Below are 16,889 nucleotides of genomic sequence, written 5' to 3'. Positions count from 1 at the left end.
AGATAGAGGACAGGAGCTCTGGGAAGGAGGGTGATGGAAAAAACCAGACGGTGACATGTGAGCAAAGACCTGATTTAAGTAAAGGAGCTAGCCCTGATGGTATCTTAGGGTAGAACATTCTAGCAATAGAAAAAACAAGGCTAAGGCTCTGACTGAAGTAAGAATGTACTTGGTGTGTTTAAGGAACAAAAAGCATAGTATGGTGTGGCTGGAACAGAGTGGTGAAAGAAAATATGGTAAGAGATGAGGTCAGAGAGCTAATGAGGGTAGAGGACAGATCACACACAAGTTGGCAGGCCACAGATCATGTCCTGTTTTCAATCTGAGTGTGATGGGAATACAATGGAGAGTACTGAGCAGAAGAGTGAAATATCTAACATCTGAAGGTACTTCAAAAAGTTTGTGGAAAAATGGAATTAAAAGGTATCTTCCCACGAACTTGCTGAAAATCCCTGGTATTTTAAAAGCATGGCTCTGGCTGTATAGTTGAGAATTGGCTGTAAAGGTGCATAAGCAGAAGCAGAGAAACCAGTTAGGAGACTCCTAAATTCAAGGTGAGAAATTGTGGTGGCTTGTACTACTGTAGAAATAGTAGAAATGGTGAGGAATGGATATTCTGAAAATAGTGAAAGGTTTGCTAATATATTGAAAGTAGAGTACAAGTAGAATCAAGAATGGTTCCAAAGTTTTTGGCCAAATACCCTAGAAAAATGGAGTTATTTATTGAACGTGGAAAATTTCAGGAAAAACAGATGGGGTAAGAGTAGGTAGTTTGAGAAAATAAGGACTTCAGTTTTTTTGTTTGTTTGTTTGTTTTTTTATTTATTTATTTATTTTTTTTTTTTAATTTTATTTTGTCGATATACATTGTGGCTGATTATTGCTCCCCATCACCAAAACCTCCCTCCCTCCTCCCTCCCCCCCTCCCCCCCAACAATGTCCCCTCTGATTGCTTGTCGTATCAACTTCAAATAATTGTAGTTGTTATATCTTCTTCCCCCCCCCGGTTTGTGTGTGTGTGTGTGTGTGTGTGTGTGTGTGTGTGTGTGTGTGTGTGAATTTATATATTAATTTTTAGCTCCCACCAATAAGTGAGAACATGTGGTATTTCTCTTTCTGTGCCTGACTTGTTTCACTTAATATAATTCTCTCGAGGTCCATCCATGTTGTTGCAAATGGCAGTATTTCATTCGTTTTTATAGCTGAGTAGTATTCTATTGTGTAGATGTACCACATTTTCCGTATCCACTCATCCGATGATGGGCATTTGGGCTGGTTCCAACTCTTGGCTATTGTAAAGAGTGCTGCGATAAACATTGGGAAACAGGTATACCTTCGACTTGATGATTTCCATTCCTCTGGGTATATTCCCAACAGTGGGATAGCTGGGTCGTATGGTAGATCTATCTGCAATTGTTTGAGGAACCTCCATACCATTTTCCATAGAGGCTGCACCATTTTGCAGACCCACCAACAATGTATGAGAGTTCCTTTTTCTCCGCAGCCTCGCCAGCATTTATCGTTCATAGTCTTTTGGATTTTAGCCATCCTAACTGGGGTTAGATGGTATCTCAATGTGGTTTTGATTTGCATTTCCTGGATGCTGAGTGATGCTGAGCACTTTTTCATATCTCTGTTGACCATTCGTATATCTTCCTTAGAGAAATGCCTACTTAGCTCTTTTGCCCATTTTTTAATTGGGTTCCTTGTTTTCTTCTTGTACAGTTGTTTAAGTTCCTTATATATTCTGGATATTAATCCTTTGTCAGATATATATTTTGCAAATATTTTCTCCCACTCTGTTGGTTGTCTTTTAACTCTTTTAATTGTTTCTTTTGCTGTGCAGAAGCTTTTTAGTTTGATATAATCCCATTTGTTTATTTTTCCTTTGGCTGCCCGTGCTTTTGGGGTGGTATTCATGAAGTCTGTGCCCAGTCCTATTTCCTGAAGTGTTTCTCCTATGTTTGCTTTAAGAAGTTTTATTGTTTCAGGGTGTATATTTAAATCCTTAATCCATTTTGAGTTGATTTTAGTATACGGCGAGAGGTATGGATCTAGTTTCATTCTCCTGCATATGGATATCCAGTTATCCCAGCACCATTTGCTGAAGAGGCAGTCCCTTCGCCACTGAATAGGCTTGGTGCCTTTGTCAAAGATCAGCTGACAGTAAGTGTGTGGGTTGATTTCTGGATTCTCTATTCTATTCCATTGGTCAGTGTGTCTGTTTTTATGCCAGTACCATACTGTTTTGGTTATTATAGCTTTGTAGTATAGCTTAAAGTCAGGTAGTGTTATACCTCCAGCTTTATTTTTTTGGCTCAGCATTGCTTTGGCTATGCGTGGTCTTTTATTGTTCCATATAAATGTCTGGATAGTTTTTTCCATTTCTGAGAAAAATGTCTTTGGAATTTTGATGGGGATTGCACTGAATCTGTATATCACTTTGGGTAGTATGGACATTTTCACTATGTTGATTCTTCCAATCCAAGAGCATGGGATATCTTTCCATCTTCTTGTGTCCTCTCTAATTTCTCTCAGCAGTGGTTTGTAGTTCTCATTATAGAGATTTTTCACCTCCTTGGTTAACTCAAGTCCTAAGTATTTTATTTTTTTGGTGGCTATTGTAAATGGGCAGGCTTTCTTGATTTCTCGTTCTGCATGTTCACTATTGCAGAAAAGAAATGCTACTGATTTTTGTGTGTTGATTTTGTATCCTGATACTGTGCTGAAATCATTTATCAATTCCAGCAGTTTTTTTGTAGAGGTTTTAGGCTGTTCGATATATAGGATCATGTCATCTGCAAACAGGGACAGTTTGACTTCATCTTTTCCAATCTGAATGCCCTTTATTTCCTTCTCTTCTCTGATTGCTCTGGCTAGTACTTCCAACACTATGTTGAATAGGAGTGGTGAGAGTGGGCATCCTTGTCTAGTGCCTGTTCTTAAAGGAAAAGCTTTCAGCTTTTCCCCATTCAGGATGATATTGGCTGTGGGTTTGGCATATATGGCTTTAATTATGTTGAGATACTTTCCCTCTATACCTAACTTATAGAGGGTCTTTGTCATGAATGAGTGCTGAACTTTATCAAACGCTTTTTCAGCATCTATAGAGATGATCATATGGTCCTTGTGTTTGAGTTTATTAATATGGTGTATCACATTTATTGATTTGCGTATGTTCAACCAACCTTGCATCCCTGGGATGAATCCCACTTGATCGTGATGAATAATTTTACGTATGTGTTGCTGTATTCTGTTTGCGAGGATTTTTGCATCTATATTCATCAAGGATATCGGCCTGTAGTTTTCTTTTTTGGCTATATCTTTACCTGGTTTTGGTATCAGGATGATATTTGCTTCATAGAATGAGTTTGGGAGATTTGCGTCCGTTTCAATCTTTTGGAATAGTTTGTAAAGAATCGGTGTCAATTCCTGTTTGAATGTTTGGTAAAATTCTGCTGTGAATCCATCTGGTCCTGGGCTTTTCTTTGTTGGGAGCCTTCTGATAACAGCTTCAATCTCCTTTATTGTTATTGGTCTGTTCAAATTTTCTACGTCTTCACAGTTCAGTTTTGGGAGCTTGTGTGTGTGTCCAGAAATTTATCCATTTCCTCCAGATTTTCAAATTTGTTGGCGTATAGTTGTTTATAGTAGTCTCGAATGATTCCTTGTATTTCAGATGAATCAGTTGTAATATCGCCTTTTTCATTTCTAATTTTTGTTATTTGAGTCTTCTCTCTTCTTTTTTTTGTTAGCCATGCTAATGGTTTGTCAATTTTATTTATCTTTTCAAAAAACCAACTTTTTGATTCGTTGATCTTTTGAATTGTTTTTTGGTTTTCAATTTCATTCAGTTCTGCTCTGATCTTAATGATTTCTTTCTGTCTGCTAACTTTAGGTTTGGATTGTTCTTGTTTTTCTAGTTCTTTAAGGTGAAGTGTTAGGTTGTTCACTTGCCATCTTTCTATTCTTCTGAAGTGAGCGTTTAATGCAATAAATTTTCCCCTCAATACTGCTTTTGCAGTATCCCACAGGTTTTGGTATGATGTATCATTGTTTTCATTAGTTTCAATAAATTTTTTGATTTCCTGCTTGATTTCTTCTTGGACCCATATGTCATTAAGTAGAATGCTGTTTAATTTCCATGTGTTTGTATAGTTTCCAGAGTTTCGTTTGTTATTAATCTCTAGTTTTAATCCATTGTGGTCTGAGAAGATACATGGGATAATTCCAATTTTTTTGAATTTATTGAGACTTGATTTGTGACCTAATATGTGATCTATCCTGGAGAATGATCCATGTGCTGCTGAGAAGAATGAATATTCTGAGGTTGTTGGGTGGAATGTTCTGTAGATATCTGCCAATTCCAATTGGTCTAGAGTCTTGTTTAGATCTTGTGTTTCTCTACTGATTCTTTGCCTAGATGATCTGTCTAATATTGACAGTGGGGTGTTCAGGTCCCCTGCTATTATGGTATTAGTGTCTATTTCCTTCTTTAGGTCTAATAGAGTTTGTTTTATAAATCTGACTGCACCAACATTGGGTGCATACATATTTATGATTGTTATGTCTTCTTGATGGATCAGTCCTTTTATCATTAAGTAGTGTCCCTCATTGTCTCTTTTTATGGTTTTTAGTTTAAAGTCTATTTTGTCAGATATAAGAATAGCTACTCCAGCTCGTTTTTCTTTTCTGTTTGCTTGGTAAATCTTTTTCCATCCTTTCACTCTTAGTCTATGTGAATCTTATGGGTGAGGTGGGTCTCTTGTAGGCAGCATATAGTTGGGTCCTGCTTTTTGATCCAGTCGGCCAGTCTGTGTCTTTTAATTGGGGAATTTAAGCCTTTTACATTAAGAGTTGTTATTGAAAGGTGTTGATTTATTCCTAGCATTTTATTGGTTGTTTGGTTGTCTTAGGTGTCTTTTGTTCCTTGCTTTCTGATTTACTGTTTGGTTTCTGTGTTTGTTGGTTCCTTAGGTTGTAGATAGTGTTTTTGTTAGCTTGTTTTCTCTTCATGAATGCCATTTTTATTATACTAGCGGGTTTAGATTTTTCTTGGGTTTTTATGGCAGTGGTAGTTATTTTTCAGGAACCAAACCCAGTACTCCCTTGAGGATTTCTTGTAAGGGTGGTCTTGTGGTAGTGAACTCCCGCAGTTTTTGTTTGTCTGAGAAATATACTATTTGCCCCTCATTTCGGAAGGATAGCCTTGCAGGGTAGAGTATTCTTGGCTGGCAATCTTTGTCTTTTAGTATTTTGAAAATATCATCCCATTCCTTTCTAGCTTTTAGGGTTTGTGATGAAAAGTCTGATGTTAACCTGATTGGGGCTCCCTTATAGGTGATTTGACGCTTCTCTCTTGCAGCTTTTAAGATTCTCTCTTTGTCTCTGAGTTTTGCCAATTTGACTATGACATGTCTTGGAGAAGGTCTTTTTGGGTTGAATACATTTGGAGATCGTTGAGCTTCCTGGATCTGAAGATCTGTGATTTTTCCTATACCTGGGAAGTTTTCTGCCACTATTTTGTTGAATATGTTTTCAATGGAATCTCCATTTTCCTCCCCTTCTGGAATACCCATGACTCGGATATTTGAGCGCTTATGGTTGTCTGATATCTCTCTCAGATTTTCTTCCATGTCCTTGATTCTTTTTTCTTTGTTTTTGTCTGCTTGTGTTATTTCAAACAGCCCATCTTCAAGTTCAGAGGTTCTCTTTTCAACTTCGACAAGCCTGCTGGTTAAACTCTCCGTTGTGTTTTTTATTTCGCTGAATAACTTCTTCAGTTCAGCAAGTTCTGCTACATCTTTTTTCAGGACATTGATTTCCTTGTACATTTCCTCTTTCAGATACTGTATACTTTTCCTCATTTCATCATGATATCTAGCTGAGTTTTCTTGTATCTCATTCAGTTTCCTTAGAATTATCACTCGAAATTCCTTGTCAGTCATTTCAAGGGCTTTTTGTTCTATAGGATCTAGAGTTTGAGATTTATTAACTTTTGGTGGTGTACTTTCTTGATTTTTTGTATTTCTGGTATCTTTTTTTTGGTGTTTATTCATTGTGGCCGGGGGTTTCACAGTTCACCGGTTTGAGACTAATGACTAACTAGGATGTTGCTGTGGTTGCCAATTTCGTATGGCTCCCTCCGTGACTGCTCAGTTGGCCTCTAGTGCCTTGTGTGTGTGGTTGTCTCGGGTCTTGGGCTTCTCCGGGGAGCCACCTTTCTGGTCAGCTTGGACTCTGCTGGGCTGGTGGATCACGTACCACAGGGTGTGTGATCTCTGTTGAGCTTTCACTTCCTGTGCAGGACTTCTCCCTGTTCCGTGTGCTCTGGCCCAGGCTGTTAGATCGTGCAGTGGCGACCCCACCGGGTGTGTGGTTTCTGTCGAGTCTCCCCCTCCCTGGCCGCACGTCTCCCCACTCTGTGCGCACTTTGCTGGGCTGGGGCGTGTCTTCTGCACCCCTCGTCTATCAGCTGGGCCTTCAAGACCCTGCTCGGCACCGCCTCGCCCAGGAAGTCTACCAGGTTTCTGCTGGGCACAGACGACTGGTCTCTCTGGGTGCCTTTGTAGCACTATGTAGATCTTTCTCGGGTCTTGTTCACCTTTGTATCCCCCCAGTATAAACCGAGTCTAGCCCCCACCTGCAGCCTGGTCTCCGGCAGGTTCAAGCGGACCTGGGAACTCTCCTACCACACTATTCCCAACCAGGCATTCGTTAGGCTTTTTTCCAAACTGGTGGCCACAGAGACGGTATCTGCCTCCCAGTAACAGGGAGTTTACCTGGGGCCGGAGTCCAGGGTGTGGTGGAGTGACAGTCGGCCCGCCCGTACTTCCTTGCCGTCCCGACACTGGCCCGGGACACCCCCTCCACCAGCCCCGCCAGAGAACCGCAGAGGGAGTGGGAGCGGAGGCCCCCACGCCAGGCCAAGCAAGTGGGAGGGCTCAGTGATGGCCGAGCAGGGCGGAGCTGCCCGCACCTGGGAAAATGGAGGCAGCACCAGGCGGTGAGTGGCCTGGTGGTGCAGGCGGAAGCCGCGTGGGCATCCACCTCCCGAACAGAGCTGTGCCAGGGATCACTCACAGTGCTGTGCCAGGTCGGGTGCTCGCTCTCTGTCTCTGGTTTGCCGCCTTTCCCAGTTCTCAGCCGCTGCCGCCTCGGGCTGTTCAGTCGCGGTGCGGCTCGGGCGCTCCCAGGAATCTTCTTTAATGCTGGTCTGAAACCTCGAATCCTGAATAGGGCAGCTGGCCGCCTTCAGCGCGGCCCCGGCCTCCGGGATCCTGGCTGCATCCACAGCAGCCCTGGCGCCGTGTTCCCTGTTTCGAGACTCGCTTTTGCAGCTAAGAAACAGTTCTTTTCCTGCTCCACACTTCAAAGCTGTTGTCTGTAAATGAGGCAGCCTTTCCTGCCGGGGGCAAAGTGGCGGTCACCCCCCATGACCGGTCAGCAGCAGCAGTCCTCACTTAAGAGATGGCGAGAGGAAGGTCCACAAGATTCTCGGCTGCCTGAGGCCCAGTGGCCACCTTTTCCACCTCAGCTACTCCGCGCCAGCCACCGCAGCCGCCGCCATCTTGAAAAGCCTCTCACTAGTCAGGACTTCAGTTTTAAACCTGTTAAGTCTGAGATGCCAATTAGACAGCCCAAGGAAGATATCTTTTGTAAAATGTTGGAGATATGAGATAAGATTTTTTTTTAAGACCTAAAGGATAAGAAGAGCTGACCTTGAAAGAATGAGGTTAAGAGCACTGAAGCCAGAGGGAATTGCATTTGCTGATGTTCTAGGGCAGGAAATTCTTCGGTTTACTGAAGACACTGAGAGAAGGTGAGTGAGCTTGCACACTGGGAGACTAGACAATGGGAATGAAAACAAGAAATAATTTTTAAAAACAGAAAGATGTTTAGCTACAATTTTTAAAAAAAAGAAAAAAGAGCCTTCCACCGCAGCAGCCATTGAAGAGCAGCAGCCATGACTCTGTGCTACCCTATGGCTGTGGGCCTCAACAAGGGCCACAAAGTGACCAAAAACGTGAGCAAGCCAAGGCACAGCTGCCACCGCCACAGGTGCCTCACGAAGCATACAAAGTTTGTGCGAGACCTGATCCGAGAGGTGTGTGGCTTTGCCGCGTACGAACATTGTGCATGGAGTTCCTCAAGGTGCCAAGAACAAACGTACCTACAAGTTCATCAAGAAAAGTGTGGGGCTGAAGTTGATACAACAAGCAAACAGAAAGGACATTGTTGGGGGGGAGGGGGGGAGGGAGAAGGGAGGGAGGTTTTGGTGATGGGGAGCAATAATCAGCCAAAATGTATATCGACAAAATAAAATTTTAAAAAATAAAAATAAAAATAAAAATAAAAATAAATTTAAAAAAAGAAAAAAGAAAAAAAAAGAAAAGTGTGGGGGGACACACTGGCACCAAGAGGAAGTGAGAGGAGCTAAGCAACATCTTGGCTGTCATGAGGAAGGCAGAGCCCCCTGTCCCCTCTGAGCAGAATAAAACCTTTACAGAAACAAACAAGAACATGATTTGAGAAGCCTGTTAGATGTACAAGCAGAGATGCCAAGATGCCAAATGGATATACAAGTGCAAAGGTCATAACTGACTATCCTAAATTTCCCATCTTCTCCCCACAAGCACATTAACTTGTTTTATTATCTTCACAGGACTAATAACTATCTGAAACTATCTTAGTTTTTTCATGTGTTATTGTCTCTCCCCTGCTAGAAATTTAAGCAAAAACCTAACTTCTCGTCATCTTATTTACTGCTTATGAATGAATGCGCTAATTATTTTTCCCTGCTGAATATCCTCTGCAATCAGACTTTGCAGTTTCTTACCACAAAAGAAGTGGAGTACATTTCTCCATATCTTGACTCCAAGTTTGCCATTTGTTTTGCTTTGGTCAACAGCTTAAGTCTCAAAAGGTCTTTGCATGTTTCAGATTATTCTCTTGTGCTTCCACTATTACCATGAAAAGGACATGTCAGAGTTAGCCCTCTGGTTACAGGAGGAGGATAAGAGACATATGACCCAGCCAAACAAGACCACAACAGAGCCTCCATCCAACCTAAAGCCATATGAGCAAACCCAGCCAAGAAGAGCTGAGGCCAGCTTAGATTAGCTGATTCTCAGTCTACCTACAAACTTGCAAACTAGGGGGCTGGTTGGTTAGCTCAGCTGGTTACAGAACCAAGTAATACCAAGGTCATGGCTTCAGATCCCAGAACCAGCCAGCTGCCAAAAAAAAAAAAAACTTGCAAACTATAATAATAAATAATTGTTGAGTAAAATTATTTTTACTGAAAATAAATTTTCAGTAAATTTTCAGTGAAAATAAATTTTCACTGAATTTGGGGGTGGCTTTATTTACACAGCAATAGCCAACTAATATATTGCTATATTCCAGTGCCTAGAACAATATCTGAAATATACTAAGAACTCGATAATATTTTGGTCCAGCCCGTGGCTCACTTGGGAGAGTGTGGTGCTGATAACACCAAGGCCACGGGTTCGGATCCCTATATAGGGATGGCTGGTTTGCTCACTTGGGAGAGCGTGGTGCTGACAACACCAAGTCAAGGGTTAAGATCCCCTTACCGGTCATCTTTTTTAAAAAAATAATAATATTTTAAATGTGTTATTGAGGGCTGGCCAGTTAGCTCAGTTGGTTAGAGTGTGGTGCTGATAACAACAAGGTCCAGTGTTCAATCCCTGTGCCTGCCAGCCCCCAATCAATCAATCAATAAATGAGTTACTCAACTGAAAAGGAAATGAAAGAACAGCCAAGTAGGTAAGAAATAATAGAATGAGGTGTCGTGGAGTCCAAGACAAGAGAATGTTTCAACAGGCAATGGACAAAAGGAATTGAAAGGGCTGAGAGATCTATTAAATCAGAATTAAAAAGTATTTACTGGATATGGCAAGCATGTTGAACACTGGTGGCCTTGAGAAAGAAAAGAAGCAGATTGGAATGAATTGAGTTTAAGACGGTAAGAAACAGCTTCAAGAAAGAAAGTCCCATGACAAAAACTGGCAGTTCTCCTCCATGTGACCCCACCGTCCTTCCTTGAAGATTTCTTTCCTTTCTGATCACTTGATCCTGGCTATCAAATCTCGGATATTTTTCCTGCAAAGAATAGGAATGCTGAACTTTCAAATGTGATTATTTTCTTTCTTATCTCACAATACACAATATCACACTGGTTCAGAGTCATACAATGAAAAAAAGCCTTCGCTGCACTATTCCATGATTTACCTAACTGGCTGAGACAGGCCAATTGCTGACCATCAGTCAAAAAACTGGGATGTTTACCTACAAAATAAAAATCAGCTTTGAAATTTTAACCTCATAAAACACCACGGAATGACAAATGATGATGGACTCCCGATGGTTTCAGATACTGAGAATAAAATTTGGCTGTATAACTCTATTATGAACACCAAGCTTTAAGTTTCATTATCATATTCAGAACTGATGCTCATCAATTTTTTGTAGTTAAAGAAGACAAGATTTCTGTTACTTTTCCTATTTCAATTTCCTGCTGTGGATATTCTAGGTACTTCTCATATGATGTCCTATATTTAAATACTTTCTCCACAACTAAATTCTACAGGGACTATTTCTTCAACTTAACTTGAAAACCATTTTATATCTTATATATCCCAGCATCCTCCACACTTCCTCAATAAACACCTACTGTTTCTCTTCTCGTGTATATAACTAGTAATAAGCCTTAAAGTTTTTTTTTTACATACCATATTTTTCCATGTGCTCTTTTCCAGCACACCCAAACATCTGAGAAGCAACTGGGTGCTCAGACAATCCATACTTATTGATCAGGACATCAAGATGTTTATCTAATGGACTGGTCCTATCTGAAAACTAAGAGTCGGGGGAGAAACAAAATTTAGTAAGTAGCAGGCATGGTAAGTATCACTATAAACTATTACAGTGTTACTAAGACATTTGTTTATTCTAAGAACACAGTAAACCAAAAATGTTCAATATGTATAAAATCAGTCACGAAATGCTTTGTAGGGAAACGTGGGAAGAAGAAAAAGTAATTATGTGATAAAAGAGGTATTAATCATTTCAAGAAATATTTATCAACCATCCATGTAGCAATAACTATTCAAGGTGTGGGGAATAAAGAGTGAACAAACCAGATAAAGACTCTGCTCACCTGGCATTACAATTGAGGGGGAAGGGGATAGAAGGTGATGGGACAAGAATAAATAAAAATATAAATAACAATGCTACGAAGAAGAATAAATTTGAGTAAGAGGATAAAGACTGAGGGTGGAAAGTGCTATTTTATAGACAATAGTCAAGGGAGGTCTCATTGATAAAGCAATATTTAAGCAGAGATATGAAGGAATGGAGAGTAAGTCATATAAATTACCATGGGAAAGGATCACTCAAGGCAGATGAAAACAGCAAGAACAAAGTTCCTAAGGCAGGAGCTTAATTGGGGGTTTGAGAAAAGGAGCTAATTAAGATAAGGATAAAGTGATAGAGAGAGTGTAACCACCTCTTTTTCCATGGGTCTAGAATAGAAGATCACGGTTCCCACTGCAAACATTCCACAAAAGGAAAGGTGTTTCTCGTCGGTTTATCCACTAGACTATAAGATCCCTGAGGGCAGGAACTCCTTTGTATACACCTTTATATGTAGACCCAATGCTAGCATACGGCCTGCCACAGAGTCAACATTCCATAAATTGTTGAATAGAAAAATAAAGATAAATTTTTTGGTCCACAAAGGGGTTATAAAGGGAATACGGTTCAGCCATTCTTCTTGCTTAAGGAAAAATTAAGCTTAAAGGAAGAAAATAAATCATTTTAGTTAGATATGATTAATAACCCGACAACCCAAAAGGTAAAGACAACTGAGTTGATAAATGGGTCTTGTGGAATCTCTGAACATAAAATCTTAAAAATAAAGAGACATAAATATATGTTTGGATGACCATAGGGGGAATCGTTTTCCTGTCAAAAGAAATAAAAAAGAATTTCAAAAACATATAGAAAATGTTCATACATAAGTAAAAAAGGAATGCTAATTAAAACGATAAGATACAAATTCTGCTTCTAGCTACGATGGGCTAATAGAAACCAGATTTACCCTTCTATCTTAAACCACTTAAAACTTGAAAAATATTTCAGAAAATGAACAACATAAAGCATAAGACAGTGATCTCTAACAGAAGTAAAATAAACAAGGTGAATACTATGATTGCCCTCAGATTACCACCTACAAAGAGTAGGGAGGAATAACAGAGTCCAGCAGTCTTCCTGAATTTACAAAATGGAGTTCAGAGCTCAGAGAGATCAAGGCATCTACAACTCACAGAGAAGAGTACTGGAGAGAAGAGAACTATACAGAGAGAGAGAGAGCAACAGAGAAAGAGAGAGAGAGAGACTGACATGGCTGCCACAAAGACAGCTAGTCTCTATAGCAGCAGTCACAGCCACCGTGCAGATGGCACACCAGACTCTCAACTGCATTGACACAAGAACAGGCACCAGCGGAGACAAAAAAAAAAAAAAAAAAAAAAAGGAGGAGGTCCTTTCTCTCCATAAAGCACACTCTAGAGTAATAAAAGAAACATCTGATTTACGATAATAGGGGAGGACTTGATCACACCTGTCTCAGTACTGGACAGATCATCTAGGCAACAAACCAACAGAGGAGCAGTTAATCTATCAGATGGAGGGAACAAATCTATAGTTATTAGAGGGGGAGGGAGACGGGGAATGGGACAGAGGAAGGGGAGCAGGGAGGCAGGGGAGGGGATTGGATAAGGGGCATAAACAATAAGTATGATTTGTAACAATGAATATGCTAAAAAAATTTTTTTTTAAATTACAAGGCGATCCCCACTCTGGCCAACCACCAAGAAAAACACAAAATAAATTACAATTACAAGGCATGCAATGAAACAGAAAAGTACAAACTATAATAAGTGGATAAATCAATCAACACAAATAGACCAGAATAGACCTAGAAATGACACAATTGGTGGAATTAGTAGACAACAACATTAAGACAGCTACTATAAATACACTCCATTTGTTCAAGAACTTATAAGAAAGAATGAGTACAACAAAGAAAAACACAGAAGAGATCTTTAAAAGACATATATGAAACTTTTAGAAATTGAAAATACAATGTCTGAAATAAAAAGTACATTGAATAGAATTAACAGCAGATTAGACACTGCAGCACAGATTAGTAAATTTGGGTGCATAGCAATATATCCAAAATAAAATATATAGAGAAAAAGACTGTGAAAAAAATGAACAAAGCATCAATGAATTGTGGAAAAACAGTCAACAAGTTTAGTAGATATGTAACTGGAGTCCCAGAAGAAGAGACAATAAAGGAAGAGGGAAGTCAAGAAGAAGAAGAAAAAAAAAATTTTATGATATAAATGGCTCAATTTTTTTCCAATCTGATAAAAATGGTAATCCACATATTCAAGAACCTCAACAAACTCCAAGCAAAAGAAACAAAAAAATAAACCAAGGTATAGCATGATAAAATTGCTCAAAATTAATAAAGAGAAAATCTTAAAAGCAACCAAAGAAAAAAGATACATTAAATCTAGAGGAACAAAAATAAGAATGACAGCTATTATAGATTGATACGTGCCCCCCAAAGTTTAATGTGTTGGAGGCTTGGTCTCCACCGTGACAGTGTTAAGAGGGTGGGAAATTCTATTGTGGTAGTTGAAACATAGGGCCTTGGAGGGGTGACTGGATTGTGAAGACTGCACTCTCATGAATGGATTGATACATTCCTGGAATAATGGGAGTGGTTCTGGTGGCCTGAAAAGGAGAGTGAATGAGAATGAGGAGGTTAGTCTCTCTGCTCTGTCATATTCTCCCCTGTGAGACTCCTGTGTCACTGTCACCACCAGCAAGGCCTTCACCAGATATGTTCCATGGATTTTGGACTTCCTAGCTTCCAAAACAATAAATATTGTTTCTTTACCCATTACCCAGTTCCAGATATTTTGTTTTAAACAACAGAAACAGACTAATACAAAAGCAGACCGCACATTGGAAACAACGAAAGCCAGAAGATGGCAAACCAACATCTTTAACATACTAACAACAACAACAAAAAAAGTTAGAATTCTGTACCCAGCAAATATATCTTTCAAAAAATAAGGTAAATAAAGACTTATTCAAACATACAAAAGCTTAGAGAACTTATCACATATAGACCAGCACTATAAGAAATGTTAAAGGATTATTGCTCCCCATCACCAAAACCTCCCTCCCTTCTCCCTGCCCCCCTCCCCCCCAACAATGTCCCCTCTGATTGCTTGTCGTATCAACTTCAAGTAATTGTGGTTGTTATATCTTCTTCCCCCCGCCCAGTTGTGTGTGTGTGTGTGTGTGTGCGTGTGTGTGTGTGTGAATTTATATATTAATTTTTAGCTCCCACCAATAAGTGAGAACATGTGGTATTTCTCTTTCTGTGCCTGACTTGTTTCACTTAATATAATTCTCTCGAGGTCCATCCATGTTGTTGCAAATGGCAGTATTTCATTCGTTTTTATAGCTGAGTAGTATTCCATTGTGTAGATGTACCACATTTTCCGTATCCACTCATCTGATGATGGACATTTGGGCTGGCCACAATGTATATCAACAAAATAAAATTTAAAATAAATAAATAAATAAATAAAAATTAAAAGTTTGTGGAAAAATTCATATAATCTTTAATTCCATTTTTCCACAAACTTTTGAAATACCCTCATATTAGAAGTGCTAATACAGTTTACCAAGGTTCTTGAAGATAAACTCATCAAAATAATTACCATTCCCATATGCCAAATGTTTTAATCAAAATATCTGTATATAGTTTTTAATAAACAGTTAAATAAAATCAGAAGATAAGAATTGGGGAAAAAAAATGTTAAAGGAAATTCTTTTTTTTTAAATTTTTTTTTTATTATTATTTTTTTAAATTTTATTTTGTCTATATACATTGTAGCTGATTATTGCTCCCCATCACCAAAACCTCCCTCCCTTCTCCCTCCCCCCTCCCCCCCAACAATGTCCTTTCTGTTTGCTTGTCGTATCAACTTCAAATAATTGTGGTTGTTATATCTTCTTCCCCCCCCGTTTTTTTTTTTTTGTGTGTGTGTGTGTGTGTGTGTGTGTGTGTGTGTGTGAATTTATATATTAATTTTTAGCTCCCACCAATAAGTGAGAACATGTGGTATTTCTCTTTCTGTGCCTGACTTGTTTCACTTAATATAATTCTCTCGAGGTCCATCCATGTTGTTGCAAATGGCAGTATTTCATTCGTTTTTATAGCTGAGTAGTATTCTATTGTGTAGATGTACCACATTTTCCGTATCCACTCATCTGATGATGGACATTTGGGCTGGTTCTAACTCTTGGCTATTGTAAAGAGTGCTGCGATGAACATTGGGGAACAGGTATACCTTCGACTTGATGATTTCCATTCCTCTGGGTATATTCCCAACAGTGGGATAACTGGGTCGTATGGTAGATCTATCTGCAGTTGTTTGAGGAACCTCCATACCATTTTCCATAGAGGCTGCACCATTTTGCAGTCCCACCAACAATGTATGAGAGTTCCTTTTTCTCCACAACCTCGCCAGCATTTATCGTTCAGAGTCTTTTGGATTTTAGCCATCCTAACTGGGGTTAGGTGGTATCTCAGTGTGGTTTTGATTTGCATTTCCCGGATGCTGAGTGATGTTGAGCATTTTTTCATATGTCTGTTGACCATTCGTATATCTTCCTTAGAGAAATGCCTACTTAGCTCTTTTGCCCATTTTTTAATTGGGTTGCTTGTTTTCTTCTTGTAAAGTTGTTTGAGTTCCTTGTATATTCTGGATATTAATCCTTTGTCAGATGTATATTTTGCAAATATTTTCTCCCACTCTGTTGGTTGTCTTTTAACTCTGTTAATTGTTTCTTTTGCTGTGCAGAAGCTTTTCAGTTTGATATAATCCCATTTGTTTATTTTTCCTTTGGTTGCCCGTGCTTTTGGGGTCGTGTTCATGAAGTCTGTGTCCAGTCCTATTTCCTGAAGTGTTTCTCCTAGGTTTTCTTTAAGAAGTTTTATTGTTTCAGGGTGTATATTTAAATCCTTAATCCATTTTGAGTTGATTTTAGTATACGGTGAGAGGTATGGACCTAGTTTCATTCTCCTGCATATGGATATCCAGTTATCCCAGCACCATTTGCTGAAGAGGCAGTCCCTTCCCCAGTGAATAGGCTTGGTGCCTTTGTCAAAGATCAGATGGCAGTAAGTGTGTGGGTTGATTTCTGGATTCTCTATTCTATTCCATTGGTCAGTGTGTCTGTTTTTATGCCAGCACCATACTGTTTTGGTTATTATAGCTTTGTAGTATAGCTTAAAGTCAGGTAGTGTTATGCCTCCAGCTTTATTTTTTTTGCTCAGCATTGCTTTGGCTATGCGTGGTCTTTTATTGTTCCATATAAATGTCTGGATAGTTTTTTCCATTTCTGAGAAAAATGTCTTTGGAATTTTGATGGGGATTGCACTGAATCTGTATATCACTTTGGGTAGTATGGACATTTTCACTATGTTGATTCTTCCAATCCAAGAGCATGGGATATCTTTCCATCTTCTTGTACCCTCTCTAATTTCTCTCAGCAGTGGTTTGTAGTTCTCATTATAGAGATTTTTCACCTCCTTGGTTAACTCAATTCCTAAGTATTTTATTTTTTTGGTGGCTATTGTAAATGGGCAGGCTTTCTTGATTTCTCCTTCTGCATGTTCACTATTGGAGAAAAGAAATCCTACTGATTTTTGTGTGTTGATTTTGTATCCTGATACTGTGCTGAAATCATTTATCAATTCCAGCAGTTTT

The 16,889-nt window shown here is 39.3% G+C and overlaps 1 protein-coding gene across 2 annotated transcripts in view; it reads right to left on the bottom strand.

Moving 5' to 3' along the window:
* SCP2 (sterol carrier protein 2) overlaps positions 1-16,889 on the bottom strand; it is a 109,894-nt gene that overhangs the window by 59,026 nt on the left and 33,979 nt on the right. For both annotated transcript variants that reach the window (XM_063104541.1, XM_063104540.1), the window contains exon 6: positions 10,758-10,884. In XM_063104541.1, coding sequence (XP_062960611.1) covers positions 10,758-10,884 — 127 coding nt within the window. The remainder of the gene's footprint in view (positions 1-10,757; positions 10,885-16,889) is intronic.

This window comes from Cynocephalus volans, chromosome 8 (genome assembly GCF_027409185.1).
Source record: "Cynocephalus volans isolate mCynVol1 chromosome 8, mCynVol1.pri, whole genome shotgun sequence".
Taxonomy (NCBI): domain Eukaryota; kingdom Metazoa; phylum Chordata; class Mammalia; order Dermoptera; family Cynocephalidae; genus Cynocephalus; species Cynocephalus volans.
Note: the sequence above shows the minus strand (reverse complement) of the source record. Positions and strands in the feature narration are given on the sequence as shown.